Source organism: Antedon mediterranea, chromosome 3 (assembly GCF_964355755.1).
Source record: "Antedon mediterranea chromosome 3, ecAntMedi1.1, whole genome shotgun sequence".
Classification (NCBI taxonomy): Eukaryota; Metazoa; Echinodermata; class Crinoidea; order Comatulida; family Antedonidae; genus Antedon; species Antedon mediterranea.
The window spans coordinates 713,863-729,498 of NC_092672.1; the positions used below are offsets into that span (position 1 = coordinate 713,863).

General features: G+C 31.3%; 1 protein-coding gene across 4 annotated transcripts in view; it reads left to right on the forward strand.

Moving 5' to 3' along the window:
* The window catches only part of LOC140044415 (calcium/calmodulin-dependent protein kinase kinase 2-like), a 41,348-nt gene extending 26,097 nt beyond the window's left edge, over window positions 1-15,251 (forward strand). For 2 of the 4 annotated variants that reach the window (XM_072088907.1, XM_072088908.1), the window contains exons 4-16: window positions 1,598-2,204; window positions 2,514-2,615; window positions 3,385-3,436; window positions 8,438-8,553; window positions 9,438-9,496; window positions 9,685-9,773; window positions 10,000-10,073; window positions 10,327-10,506; window positions 11,339-11,412; window positions 11,861-11,948; window positions 12,599-12,727; window positions 13,180-13,283; window positions 13,567-15,251. In XM_072088907.1, the coding sequence (XP_071945008.1) occupies window positions 1,598-2,204; window positions 2,514-2,615; window positions 3,385-3,436; window positions 8,438-8,553; window positions 9,438-9,496; window positions 9,685-9,773; window positions 10,000-10,073; window positions 10,327-10,506; window positions 11,339-11,412; window positions 11,861-11,948; window positions 12,599-12,727; window positions 13,180-13,283; window positions 13,567-13,618 (1,726 nt within the window). In that variant the 3' untranslated portion in view covers window positions 13,619-15,251. Of the gene's footprint in view, window positions 1-220; window positions 892-1,597; window positions 2,205-2,513; window positions 2,616-3,384; window positions 3,437-8,437; window positions 8,554-9,437; window positions 9,497-9,684; window positions 9,774-9,999; window positions 10,074-10,326; window positions 10,507-11,338; window positions 11,413-11,860; window positions 11,949-12,598; window positions 12,728-13,179; window positions 13,284-13,566 lie in introns of those variants that run through there. The other 2 variants (XM_072088910.1, XM_072088909.1) reach the window with 2 other exon arrangements.
* The last annotated feature ends 385 nt before the right edge of the window (window positions 15,252-15,636 follow it).

Sequence of the window (15,636 nt, forward strand, 5' to 3'; positions counted from 1 at the left end):
GTAAGTCACAAGATAATTACTAATGATAGCGTCGAGTTCAAACTCGTCTTTGTCTAAATAATTCCGGTAAGCTTTTGGATTGAACCACAGACCTTGTTATTGTAAGAAATATTTTTAAAATTATTTGGAGTTTATAATTTATAGGTCAAATATATTAATGTAAAGATAAGGTTTATCACAACCTGCAATGATATTTGTATGGTATTATTTACCTTGGAATCTATTGATTCAATTCCTTATCACATCACATCATTTATTTCTGAATGAAACCATGATGGATTTGTAAGTAAAATACCAGCATTTTGTCCAATTTTTACAATAACAATGCAATATTTATTAGTATTTAGTTAATGTTTAGATAGTGTAGAACCAATAGTAAGTCATATTGTGTGTGTATTCAAATTGATTCAAGTAAAGCTGGCATAAAAGGCAAACAAAGCCAGTTGAAATCTGAAAGCTGTAAGGGGACGTCGTCGAGTCCAATTTGTGGATATGTGGTATTATTAATAGTGACCGACTTCACAGAATTCCAGGACACTACTAACCTAGTCAGTTTTACTAACCTAGTCAGTTTCCTGTTGAGAGTTTAGGGCACTTTGTGTTGTTATGATATAACACTGTGTTTTAGTAGTGCCTAGTTAGTGCCTTGGATTTATATAGTAGCACTGTAGTACATTGTATAGCATGCCGCATTCATAGAGTATTATATTGACTATACCAGGCCTGGACTACAGTATACTAAAGGAGGCTCAACAGTATATTTATATAAAGTGGTATTTTGGTAAAGTATTTTTTTTCTTAGTGACCTCAACACAATGTTAGTGACCTCAACATAATGTTAGTGACCTCAACACAATGTTAGTGACCTCAACACAATGTTAGTGACATAAGGTACTTTTAGGACATTATTTTGTTGGTGCTTGTTAATTATATTCTATAGTGTACTATAGTACTACAGTATAAGCCATCTATATATATTGAGTAAATAATTAACAAATTTCCTTTGCTTATGTGTTATACTGTTAAGTGTATTTTGCTTACAAACTCCATAACACCAATTCTAATCAAAAGGTATCAGGTTGTCATCGTATAATGTTGGAAAACACATTATAAATAGGTTCAAATTTAATTTAAATAAATGAAATAGATAAATAATATGGTAAAATCTATTTAGAATATGATATTCAATATGTTTTAAACTAATAAATGTGTATGACATTGAATTTTTTACCATGGGAAAATATTGTTTTGTATGACAAAATGGTGCTGTATCAATATATTGATGCTTTTTCCACACATTGTGTAAAAAAATCAAATTCTAGCACAATATTGTTTGAATAAAATTCTCACCGTACAAAATGTTGCCTCTTAAAGATTGCATTCCTGTTAAAAAACAGTCGTAACAGCAGAAATATTACAATTATGAAACGACAATTCATTTGTCCTATAAAAACTAAAATGCCATATTAAATTTATGGCTTGTGTTCTGAATTCAAAATAAGTGTATGCATTTATTTTTTACATTCCGCAAATTTATTATTTTTACAGTCTTTTTAAACCATGATAATGATTGTAAAATCATTCATTTTTTTTACAGAAATCCGAATATAGACGTTATTGAAGAAGATTGCTGCAATACTACTGTAAAATTATCGCAAGTTAAAGCACCCTCAATCATTACCGATGATGGTCAGCTGGTTCTGACCACTGATAATTGTAATTTAAACCATAAAAATGGAGAATTGATGAAGAACCAACATAATATGACCAACGGTTCTGCCACAAATAAACTTGATTTAAGAACAGAAAGTTTACCCACAATGCATCAGAACTCGAAGGATCACACCGATCCTACAGAGAGTGAGAGTATCCATGCGGAAGCGTGCTCGAACATTCATATGAGAAGGTTGGTCGGATTTAATGAGATTCAAAGCTGTGATTTACCGATTTTATCTAAAAGTGTAACTGAGAGAGTACACGCGCCACTTGGGCGATGCGTGAGTGCGGATATTTGGACTCCCTCATCAAGTCTTGACGTACCGTCGCATCATAGTTTATTGAAACAAGCTAATTTACAACGAAGGATTTTCCCGTCAGTTCCATATTCACCGTATGCTTCACCTGTAGGATCTCCTTCAGCGTCACCACGTATTAAACGCAAACCTACAATAGAATCAAACGTTATTTCTATTAAAGATAAAATGGTAAAGTAATTTAAAGTTAGCCGTAAAAGAAACTTTTTTTTCTTTGATGTTAATGTAAAGTAATGAAAGAGTTAAAAGTGGAGTTTTTTGTTCAATTTTAAAAGAAATTTACTTTTTAATTAAAACCTTATTTCGATGTATTAAATACCGTAAATGACCGAGTATAATCCCATACTCGAGAATAATCTCACGCCTTAAGTATGGACAATTCCAATCCAATCTATAATTTTCCCCAAATTTCTATTTTTTTACTTTCATTTTAAACCATATTATGTTAATATGGTGTAAATACATTTTGTTTATATTCAGGATTATGTACAACTTAATCAGTATCAACTTAGAGAAGAAATTGGAAAGGGAACATTTGGTGTTGTTAAACTAGCTTACAATGAGGAAGACAACAAGAATTATGTAAGTCAGACTAAGTGTGCTCTTAAATAACGAGGGATCTGGTATCAAAGAGTACATTCAATGTACATCAGTGGCTGGGGGTTAAATCACCTATTTTAAAATCCTGGATCCGCCACTGATATTGATACAAGAAATGAATTCACTTTTGGCAGCCATGAGTTTGGTATTGTAGCAGTAGATAGCCTTTATTACTGCATGCCTATTATAATTGCAACATTATTTAATTAATAAATGCATACACTAACAGATGTTGACAAAGAATGAATATGTACCAAACATCACATGTACTACATTTTATTCTAAACATTAGAGTTGAATTCACACTGTGACGAACATAACAAACGCGTCGCTGTGTGTAGATCAAAGCAATTACGTGTGTTTAACATACCCCATGTTGATGTTAGAGGACATTATTTTTACATTAGCGGCAACTGTTCACTCTAAGTAGAACTAATAGCATTTTAATTTGTGAACACGTCATCTGAAGCATATAATGCTTAAAGATGCGTAATTTACTTGAAATGTACAATTTACTCCGAACGAAATTAGGTGTAAGATAAAAACTAGAAGTAACATGCTATACTTGGGAATAAAATTACATTACTGTATAATACTAATTACTATTGCACGCCATGTGACCCACAATCGTCCAATCAAATGACTTGGATGTGGTGTTATATAATAATATTTGTCTTTACTTTTAATGTGCATTTTCTAGCTTCTTTTTAAGTTGTATTTTTAACTCAAATTGATTATTTTATTTTTAAAGGCTATGAAGATTTTGTCAAAGAAGAGGCTGATCAGGAAAGGAGGTTTTGCACGTAAGTTGCATAATAATAACATTCAGATAATTTTTGTAATAGCTTGAGTTAAAAATCACTGTAATTTATTTGTATTCAATTCAAAATAAATTTATTTCCAAAAATAAAAATTTTGAAATCTTCTTCAATAATAATAGCAAACTAAAATCTTTAGAAAAAGTTATTTTCATTTTTTTGTGTATGTTTTTCTTGTGAACAGGATTGACACCTTAAGAATGATAGTGAATGAATTCGCTTATGGTTATCCTTGGCAATTTGCTTAAATATATAAAAACAAACAATATAACGTTTTAAGTTATTATATTGTTGTTTAATATCCCGATAAATATATAATTTATAGATTTATGTTTTATTCAGTCTAGAACCATTCATTTATTTGAAATAAATATAACAATTTATATTGATTAATGAACTACAATGTTGGGGTATTGATCTCATTCTCATCGCTCAATTCTTATGCCGATACGTCTTGCCGATAGACTCCACATGACGTCAGAAAATAAAGACCATACACTGTCACAAAAAAATCAATTAGTTAAGTGATGGATTTTGACGTCAGATTCTATCGTTAGTAAGGATCCTTTTGCCAAATAGTTGGCAGGTTCTCTTTAAATTCCACCCAAATAAATTGATTTAGAAAGCAGCCTGACAGTGGTCAATAGAGGATACGACGATGCATGATTTTTTCCAGTCAAAACAAGTCTTTTGAGATATTCATTAGGTCTGTCATTAGACTGGCCATTGTAACATTCTTCAAAAAGCCTTTTAATGGCCTAATATTGTTGATACCTGAACATTAATGTTGTTTAACATCTATTGATCATTTTTGTGAATGTGAACATTTTTTTTTTCATTTGTTTATTTATTCTATTAATTTCTCTGGAATTATATTTATATTATCATATCAATGCAATGAATACATTATTTTAGCGACTGTGATTTTGTGTAGTGAATTATAGATATACTGTATATATCATGTCAAATTTAATTGCCTTACTAATTGATTGCATGTTAAATGCAGTTAAAACATTCAATCCTCTTAATTCTATTTTAATCTACATATATTTATCAAATTTATATTTAGTAGCCTGGCTGACAGTTGGTCTGTCGATATTTCGCTAAAAAGTCGGCTAAAACATCGCTAAAAATACCATCATTAAATTTATTATTTCCAATTGAAACACAAAGTAAATACAATTTTTTAAAACAGACACCTAGATGATCTTTGACCCCTTATCAATGACAAGATAGCAAGATTATTACTACTATTGTCCTTGAGACTTATCAATGATATATTCAATATTAAATATGTTGAGTTGTCAAGTGGACCGGTCAAAGGTTAAGCATGTAGTCACTTCATAACAAGCAGCAACTAGATAGAAAGTGTGTGATCTTAAAAGCCTAGTGATGTGTTGTAATTTGAAGAATTGATTGATTGTAAATATTGCACACATTTTATTAATGATGACCATACAGCTCTGCTCTATAATAAATTAGTCGCTAAGAAATACATTGATTTACTCTCAAGGTAAATCAAGGTACTTCTATAGAAATGTGTTCTCCATACATAATTATAAAACGATACAAGATGAACTAAGATGACTTCATATATATTTTATATTTCTATGTTTTGTAAAGTTTATCATGTCTATTCCTGAAATGAATACAATAAAATTAATTTAAAAAATGCACTACAAACAAGCTTGTTTTATATAGCCAGCAAAGCTGGTCACACTCCTCAGGTGAATTAAAAAACATGAGTTTTAGCTTTAAATAGACATAGGTTACAAAATGTAAGCATATGTATAAGCATATTACTGTTGTTGTGCATGGTTCAGGGAGATGTAAAATAAATTCATCTCTCTGCACGGTGCAACCCACATGTAAAATTTGATGTAATATTGTGTAGGCAACATAAAATATTACTGTTTTATTATGTACAACCCACATTTGATGAGAAAAATGCTAGGCGACATAACATGTTGCTAATTACTGTTTTTTGTTATTTATGTAATACCCACATTGGATTGGAGAAACTTACTACTAGTTGACATAAAATATTACTGATACTGTTTTTTTTTGTGTTAATATTGGATTGGAGAAAATGGTAGGCAACATCTTACTGTTTTGATTATATACAATTACCCACATTGTATGCAAAATTGTATGCATCATAAAAGATGTTTTAATCTGTAATATTAACCCACATGCAGTATCTTTACAATATTCAGTTATAAATAAAACCCCAACAATGCATAATGGTGAACTAACAAAACTAATTAATAAATATTAAATTAAATTAATTCACTGCATTTTCAAATATATTTTTGGTATAACTAATAAAATTATTTATTTATTTTCAGTCAAATTCGACAGGTATTTTCACCATTGTTTCTTTTGAGCACAGATTGTTTTTTTTTTCTGAATAAAAGAAAACTGTTAAAGTACAGAGACCTGTAGAATGTACTAGACTAGTGTGACTGTTGCTCACATCCCTAGGGCATGTCTGATCCGGCGGATCCACAACACTTCCTGCAACTAACATGTGACCTAAAATCTGTGTAAAAAAATCCAATCTACCATCTTATGTAAATGCTTGAAAAGTTCAGTAAACGGCAACACAAACTGCTCATTTTAGATAAAAAGGAGGGGAAAGTGTTTGGCGTTGAGCCACTATTTCGAAACGTCTTGAAAATTGCCGAGTCATGAGTGCTGGGCTTTATTTTCAAGTGGTTATATATCTTAATATATGTAAAATGACAACAATGCCTTTGATACGGATTCATGCTCAATCAACATAATTCTGGTTAACAAGACAGATTCATAAAATTGGCAATAGCAGTAAGAACAGAATTGCAGCAAAACATTTTTAGATTTCAACAAAAATTACAAAGATAATTAATTTTAAAAATATAAATTTTAGAAATCTAAAATTCAAAACTATAAAAAAGATATTTTTAATATAGTATACAGATGAAAACAAATACAAATGTTTAAAAATATTAAATTTAGAACAAGAAAAAAAAAAAAAAAATGTTTAATATAGATAAATACTGTATAAAAACTGTAAATAATAAGGTATGGTGATTGATGGTAAAATAAAATATGTCATATTGCCGTCATTATTGACGCATGGACATTCCATGCCGTTCATGCCCATCATAGACATTGTACAGCACGCCAGTGCAGAAATCATACCTTAATTTCCTTTTTAATATGATATTAACTAAACGTTTTATATGACGGAAACGAGTTCTAATGGTCTAGTAATTACTTATCCATTCATGGGGAACTTTTAATATAAAAAATGTATGATGTGATGTCATAACAAAATATGACTACTGTAGTAGAAAAAGAAATATATTCCATATTAAGTTGTGTAACAATCAGGAAATAATGCTATCCAAATAATAAATAATCAACAGAAGAATACACTGTATACAGTAGTTAGCCATCTTGGATTTGAACAAAATAATTAAAATAAACTTACTTAGAAATAATAATTTCAGTAGCCACCTATCCACCGTACCATATACAGTATATTAATATATTTCAGTCTTTATATTTGCTGGTTTTAGGTTTCATTGAAGGTTATTCTTTTGTTTTATTATTATTAATACAAGTTGTGTATATTATGATTGATGTGCTTTTGTTGTTGGATAATATCCTAGATAGGGCTGTAGGTGTGGGCAGGGATAATTAATATCCTAGATAGGGCTGTAGGTGTGGGCAGGGATAATTAATATCCTAGATAGGGCTGTAGGTGTGGGCAGGGATAATTAATATCCTAGATAGGGCTGTAGGTGTGGGCAGGGATAATTAATATCCTAGATAGGGCTGTAGGTGTGGGCAGGGATAATTAATATCCTAGATAGGGCTGTAGGTGTGGGCAGGGATAATTAATATCCTAGATAGGGCTGTAGGTGTGGGCAGGGATAATTAATATCCTAGATAGGGCTGTAGGTGTGGGCAGGGATAATTAATATCCTAGATAGGGCTGTAGGTGTGGGCAGGGATAATTAATATCCTAGATAGGGCTGTAGGTGTGGGCAGGGATAATTAATATCCTAGATAGGGCTGTAGGTGTGGGCAGGGATAATTAATATCCTAGATAGGGCTGTAGGTGTGGGCAGGGATAATTAATATCCTAGATAGGGCTGTAGGTGTGGGCAGGGATAATTAATATCCTAGATAGGGCTGTAGGTGTGGGCAGGGATAAATAATATCCTAGATAGGGCTGTAGGTGTGGGCAGGGATAATTAATATCCTAGATAGGGCTGTAGGTGTGGGCAGGGATAATTAATATCCTAGATAGGGCTGTAGGTGTGGGCAGGGATAAATAATATCCTAGATAGGGCTGTAGGTGTGGGCAGGGATAATTAATATCCTAGATAGGGCTGTAGGTGTGGGCAGGGATAATTAATATCCTAGATAGGGCTGTAGGTGTGGGCAGGGATAATTAATATCCTAGATAGGGCTGTAGGTGTGGGCAGGGATAATTAATATCTGCAAGTGTATCTGGTGTGAGGCTCACTCTTTATCAAACCTAAAGCTTTTATGTAACACACCTAAAATATTACACTGTTCACAAATCTCAGTTTCCGAGCAAGCAAACTTGGCGTATGATAATCTGGATAGTGCTGAAAGTAAAAAAGTTTTTTTCGTCCCACTTTTCACTTTTTAGCACCCACCCCCAGGATTACTGTACATGTACATCCCAGCTATAAGTAATGTTGTGACTTACTTTCAATCAATTCTGTTCTTATCAATTACAGTCTAGATTCTCATCAGCCCTTGATGAATGAGAATATATACAGTATAATATAGCATCAATCTTTGACTGATGAGAGTAGTAAAATGAGAGTTTCTCTTGACATGCTAAATCATCTGGTTCATTCATACAATATCAAGACATTGATTTCTGAAATATTGAGGAATTGATTTACGAGCCATAAATAATAATAATAATAATTTACGAGCCATAAATCTTTCTGTTTACAGGTCGACCACCTCCAAGAGGCGGAAGAAAAGTTCCGAAAACGCCACTAGATAGAGTTTACCAAGAAATTGCAATACTTAAGAAATTAGACCATCCGAACGTCGTGAAATTAGTTGAGGTAATTATTCAATACAAACTTTAATGCATTGTGCTATGTACTTATTTTCTTTCAAATATTATGCTGTTTTATAAACTGTTCTTGGAAAGCAATAAATATTACTTACAAGCAATATTTTGAACTCATATTCTTGTTGTTTAAATTTTATTAACTTTCTCTGCTTTAACTTGGTATAAAATAATAATAGATCCATATTTTTGTATAATTATTGTAATATTGTTTTATTATGTTGGGGACCCCTTTGGAAACAAGCCTCTGGGCTTAAAGGGCCATCCCCTGCTTTCCATGCTTATTTTCTTGTCTAGTCTTGTATTTTTATATTTAATGTTTCTCTTTTTATTTCATTTATATTATACTGTTTTATATATTTGTACTGTATTTGGAAAGCAATAAATATTACTTACTTACTTACTAATTTGAGTTTTCTTACCAAATTAATTCAATCATTCAGAATTAAATGTAGATTCAATTGGTTAAAGGAACCGAGCTTATATCAATTATTAGTATTCTCTTAAATTATTCATAAATGCATTTATTAATAATTCTAATTTGATGAAATTGTTTCATTAGTTTTGTGGCAATTAATTTTTCCATTTTAAGTAATTGCTAATTTAACATTCATTAATCTTCGCAAAAACCATTGAGATCCTGCCACAGCATTGTCATTTTGTCAGTGCTTATTTTATTTGTATCTCCATTGAGATCCAGCCATTAATACCAACAGCATTGTTTTTTTTCAGTAATTCTTTTTTGTATGGTATTATAAAATAAATTTTTTTTTTCGTGTAAAGTTGCTGGGGGTGTAGTGGAATAATCTCAAATAGACGTAGGAAATCTGCCTACCATTCATTTATAATAATTTGTTTTCGTTTTATAAACTCCAGGTGCTTGACGACCCCTCTGAAGATGAGCTATATATGGTATTTGAATTGGTAGAGAAGGGGTAAGCATGCCTTCTTATTTATTATTATTATTATTATTTATTTAGACAAAAGATAAATTTTACAAAATATAGTACAAATCAACAAATTAAACATTATATTATCCAACTTTAGACTATTTTTCTCTCTTGTTTGTATTTTGGTATTCTATTGTGTTTTTATTTTTCTAAATTTGTTTGCTATACTGTAGGCCTGTGTTGGAGGTACCGACAGATGAACCTTTAAGTGAGGAACAAGCTTTGCTTTACTTCAGGGATATCATACTTGGAATTGAATATTGTGAGTAACAATTCTTAATCATTTAAGTATATATAGTTGGGTTTTAGGTAAATAGTTGGTTTCAAACTCATCCTTGATCACAGTTTTGACCATTTTGTTAAGATATGAATTATGAATATATAATGGAAATAAGTTTGCCGTCTCGGTACTTTTTTGTGTTTTTATCCTATTGATTTTATATCAGAATAAAGAAATAAAAAAAAAAAATATGTTGTTTTTATCACAGTACACCACCAAAAAATAATTCATCGAGATATCAAGCCTTCAAATTTACTTCTAGGGGAAGACAATTCTGTAAAGGTAAGTTGGAGCTTAATTTGTAAGTTGGTGTTTTATGTGTAAGTTAGTTTATTTAAATAGTTAAAAAGTGTTTTGCACTATGTTGATTTTCAATTCAATTCTGAATTTAATTTATTCTCATAAGATATATCATAATATGTAATAACAAAAATGGGAGTTTTAAAATGTAGGTAAATGTAAATAAGTTGCCTTGGGTAAATACAATATCTGTTTATTTGTAAAATATTTACTACTTATTTTTATATTGCACTAGATATCTGATTTTGGTGTTAGTAATAAGTTTGAAGGGATTGATGCATTACTGTCTGACACAGCTGGAACGCCTGCGTTTATGGCGCCAGAGAGTCTACAGGAATATTCCAATAAGTACGGTGGACGAGCGCTTGATGTATGGGCAATGGGGATTACTCTCTACAGTTTTGTGTATGGAAAGGTATAAGGACAATTATTTATGGTTATTGAATTTTATGGAGAATTTTAAAATTATTTGAATTAAAGAACTATTGGTTTGTTTAAAAATGTATTTGTAATTTGTTGTTGGAAGTGTTTTCCATGAGCATGTTTAATACGGTATCGCGGCGTCTATCAACGTTAGACATCCTGCAGCATCACGTCTGATGATGGCCTGTAGCATCTAACTCCTAATATTATAACCTAACCCTCTAAATAATCTCACTGTACTACAGTATCCCACATAGGATCAAGAATTCTGCAAAAATATGCGATACCTCCAGTGTATCAAGTATTGCTAGTTATACTGTACTATAATTAATATTATAATTCTGGAAAAAAAAGTTTCATTAATGTTCACTATCAAATAAAATATTTGATAATAGTTTATGCATCAACATGTGTATGGCCTCTTAAATCAATTATTTTGTATAGTTTTGTTACTAGAATATAATAATGTAAACAAAGGAAATTCAGAAAGCTTTCTTTATTTTCTTTTTTATTCTTTCTTAAATTAAACTAAAAAAGAAATTCTCATTTATACCTTCAAGCATGTAGCCTAGAAATCTTATATCAGAATACATTCACTTAATGCGCTGCCGTTTAATGTTGAGATCTTGTTATTAATAAACATCAATTTATAACATCAAAACAAGATCATATAAATATCAAATTATGTAGTTTGAATGTATAAAATGTATGTTAAATGTCAACAACATTAAACATCATTGTATGTATTTGTATTAAACCACATCAATAATATTATGAGCAATTTTATGTATATAAGAAAACAATTACAAACCTTTTATTTTCAGATACCATTTACAGACAGCTTTATCTTAGGACTTCATAATAAGATTCGGACCCAGACAGTGACATTTCCTGATCAGTAAGTGCCATTCTACAATCCCATAATGATTATTATTAACCTAAAGGAAAGTCTTTAAACAGGGTTCGCTTTTGACAATCCTGGCTTTTTGTTTCATTTTGTATTTTTATGTATTCTGTTATTGTAAGGAGCCGATATTGAATAAATCAAAATCAAATCAAAAACCTATGTTCATACTGAACTTGGATTTCAGGTCAGGTGACTGGAGAAAACTCTTGGCTATGTTACATTTTCTGCTGCTGCGGTTAACACAATTTAATGTTTTGTACGAAATCCAAATTGAGTTAGTGTGAACGGTTCTATTGATACTACATCCATTTTCAAGATTTTTTATTTGGCCACCAGACCTCAATTCAGGCTCAGTGTGAATACAGCTTTAGCAATGATTGATAGTGATTATGGACATCAATTTAGTTTGTATTGAATAAATTTATTTTTGTTTCTTTAGGCCAGCAATATCAAACGAACTGAAGGAATTGATTGAATTGATGTTAGAAAAAGACCCTGAGAAACGAATAACAATACCACAGATGAAGGCAAGTCCTTCTGAATATTTAATGTTATTAATTCATATACACAATGCTAAGAATGTCATCTGTGAATGTTTTTACTCTTCCGATATCATAAGTCCCAACTTGGACAATATGAAATATCTAGAGACTTGGCCATGGCCAAACATTAGAGGGTGCTTGCTTAAGCTGTGTCTGCACTATCAAACTAGTTTGACCAAAAAAAAGTGTGATGTGCCCAAATATGGTAGTGATATGCCCAAATATGGTAGTGATTATGACATCATCATGTCCATTTATTGGCACATCACATTTTTTGTCACATAAAGATTGAGAGTGTGGACAGAGCTTTTGGCATCATCATTTGCATTGTGTTAGCCAGGTGCTTTCAAACACCAGCCAGCCACCACACTATGAATACTCTAAACCACTGGATTGTCATCATTTGCATTGTGTTAGCCAGGTGCTTTCAAACACCAGCCAGCCACCACACTATGAATACTCTAAACCACTGGATTGTTCAATGTGTTTGTACATACCATACTATTTTCACTATGATTTTGATGAATAAATGGACATATTCGCACAAAATTATGCTATAAAATATTTTTTTTCTTGACTTATTTTTCTTAGATTAAAAGTCTGGGTGAATAACAATATGTGTTTTTGTTTACTAGGAACATGACTGGGTGACTATGAATGGTGATGAACCAATGCTTTCAGAGGTGGAGAATTGCACTCTTATTGAAGTGTCACAAGATGAAGTTGACTCTTGTGTTAAACCAGTGCCAAAACTTGAAACATTGGTAAGTTTGATTGTTGCAAATAACTATTAAAATATTCATGTAATCTTGTTGTTCTGGAATCAGTGGTGTAACAGCTAAACCCAGAAGCCCAAGAGCTTAAGGGGCCTTAAAACCCAAGAGCTTAAGGGGCCTTAAAACATGAGCAATCCAATGCAACTCCCCAGCGTTAGAGAGTCCCTTAGTAGTGCTTTTGCCCACTGTGTTAGGCCACTGTCTGGAAGCTTGAGTTGGATGGTCACTCAAGTCTTGGTGGTAGTGGTATCTCTTGACCACTTACACTGTTCAGATGTGTTATGTACTGGAAGCTAGAGTTGGATGGTCACTCAGTTCTCAGTGATAGTGGTATTTCTACTCAGCATGCCACTACTGTTGTTTTATGTTCCAAGAAACTGGACTTGGATGGTCACAGATTTTAGCCGACGTACATAAATATTTGTTCTTTTATTTTGTAGATTTTAGTTAAGAAAATGTTGAATAAAGGTTCCTTTCACAATCCATATCATAAGACAAGCAAAAGCCAGGATGGAAAGTTGCTTATTCATCCACTAAGCAAAATGTAAGTATTGCTGTTTGTTTAAATAATTGTTATCATTGATAGTAAACCAGTATAAATAGACCAGTATAAATAGACCAGTATAAATAGACCAGTATAAAAACAGTTTAATTTATACTGATTTACAATCAAGGAACTACTTATCAATATACTAATCAAAACCAGAGGAAAATGTTTTTACAATTGTTATCTTTATTTTTGTAGAAAAGCTAGTTATAACATAATACTATGATATTTGTTGTTGTTATTATTACAATCATTACAGAAATTGTGTTTTTTTTTTCAGGACGTTATGTGAGCCAAGTGAAAGGATGCGCCACCGGTCTGGAACACCGTAAATGTTTTCTGACTTTTATTTCAAGTGCTAAACATTGCATTATCAACAACCTCACATTCTCTAATCTATATATTGGAGGATATATGGAGTTATACTTTATATAAAGTTCATACTTTGTACAATTTGAGACCAAACAAATATTGCTACAGTATATCATCTATATCTTATTGATGTGCATGAAGCATATTTGAGACCACCTGACAACTAGGATGTTTAAACAAATTTATGAGGAATGCATCGTCTCCCGAGTTTCTTAATAAACGTTTAATGTATATATTTCTTTTGGGCATGCTGCAACTCTGAGCCTGTCTACCTTGTACAATTTTAATAACAACTCATAAACTATTGTGGAAGTACAAACATGTTTTACGTTTGTATAAAATGTTTTAAATCATTAAAAAAACAACTTCTCAGCATTTTACCAATATGCTGTGTGTATATAAGAAACATTTTTTATTTAAAAAAATCTTGGGGAATAAAGATTATTTTATCTCTAAATTTTGTAGAAATTTGCATGATGTAAATTACTCATTAAATACTGTATTTTGTAAAGATTTGTTTCTAAAACTTTACTGGTAATCAAGTTGAATGATTTTATGAATTTTGTAAGCATCACATAATTTTTGAAGATTTTACTGGGTTTATGTTATTTTCTGTATTTTAAAATGTAAAGTAAATTGAATAAAATTGGGTTTCTATGGAAGCCTGTTCAAGTCACTCGTGTATCTGGCGGTCGCCACATAATAATCTCTTAAATTATAATTGAATAGTGTCTCGAACAGGCTTCCGTAGGTTTCTATAATAGGAAGTGGTTAATACAGGAATGAGGGTGTAGAGAACAGGTTGAATGGATTCCACAATTGTATTTGCCTCATGAATATTCATGAATCATGAGGTCGCACACCCAAAATAATTATTTTGTAAAAGACAAGGCAAACTTGTATCCATCAACTGTTTCTAGCAATTGATTAGATGAGATATTGAAAGGGTTAGCTTTATATAAAATGTATGAGGCAAGTACAACCAACGAATATTAAGAGACAACTTTATAGGCCTACACTGGCCTATACTGTCTGCCTGTACACATTAGGATATGTATACAATGGCTACCAATTTTTGGAAGGCCCTTCAACTGTTAAGTTGCCTCTTTATTGGCAGAATGAGTGATTCACTTTGTATTTTATTTTTTAATATTCACTTGCATAAATTGATATACATAATTATATCTGGGCAGTCAGCAATAAGAAAAGTTGAAAGCATTTTTTCAAAATTTGTTTCAATAAAGTTGAAAAGTTGTAGATCTATGATTTTGATTTGACAAGATCATCATGACGATAGACTTGTATGCAACGTAAGGATGTATACACAACACAAGTTGACCAATCACATCACGGATTGGATGACCAGTCGCTTGTGATTGGTCAAATTACCTGTGTTGCGTGTACACCCTTGCATTGTATGTCAGTAAAGAATCTTGTTTAAATTTTATTATTTTATTTTTATCATTTGCTGCTGCAGATTCAATAAATATAATTTAAAATAGCATAACGTGTTCTATGCAGGTTTTACTTAAATAAAATGTCCAAATGCAATATATTATCATATATAGCAATATTATCGCATAATAATTTAATTTTTTTTTGAAAATTGCCAAATTTCCAACCTTTTATTTTTCGACAAACTCGTTTCTGTGGCACTATAAGATGATGATAATGCAATATATGATCATATGTAGCAATATTATCGCATAATAATTGAATTTTAAAAACCTGATATTTTGGCTATTTTTCAAAAATTTCCAAATTTCCAACCTTTTATTTTTCGACAAAACTGGTTTCTATGGCACTATAAGATGATGATAATGCAATATGATCATATATAGCAATATTATCGCATAATAATTGAATTTAAAAAACCTGATATTTTGGTGATTTTTCGAAAAAATCCCTGTGTTGTTTTTTTTCAGGACGTTATGTGAGCCAAGTGAAAGGATGTTACTTTTGATATAAATGGTTACTA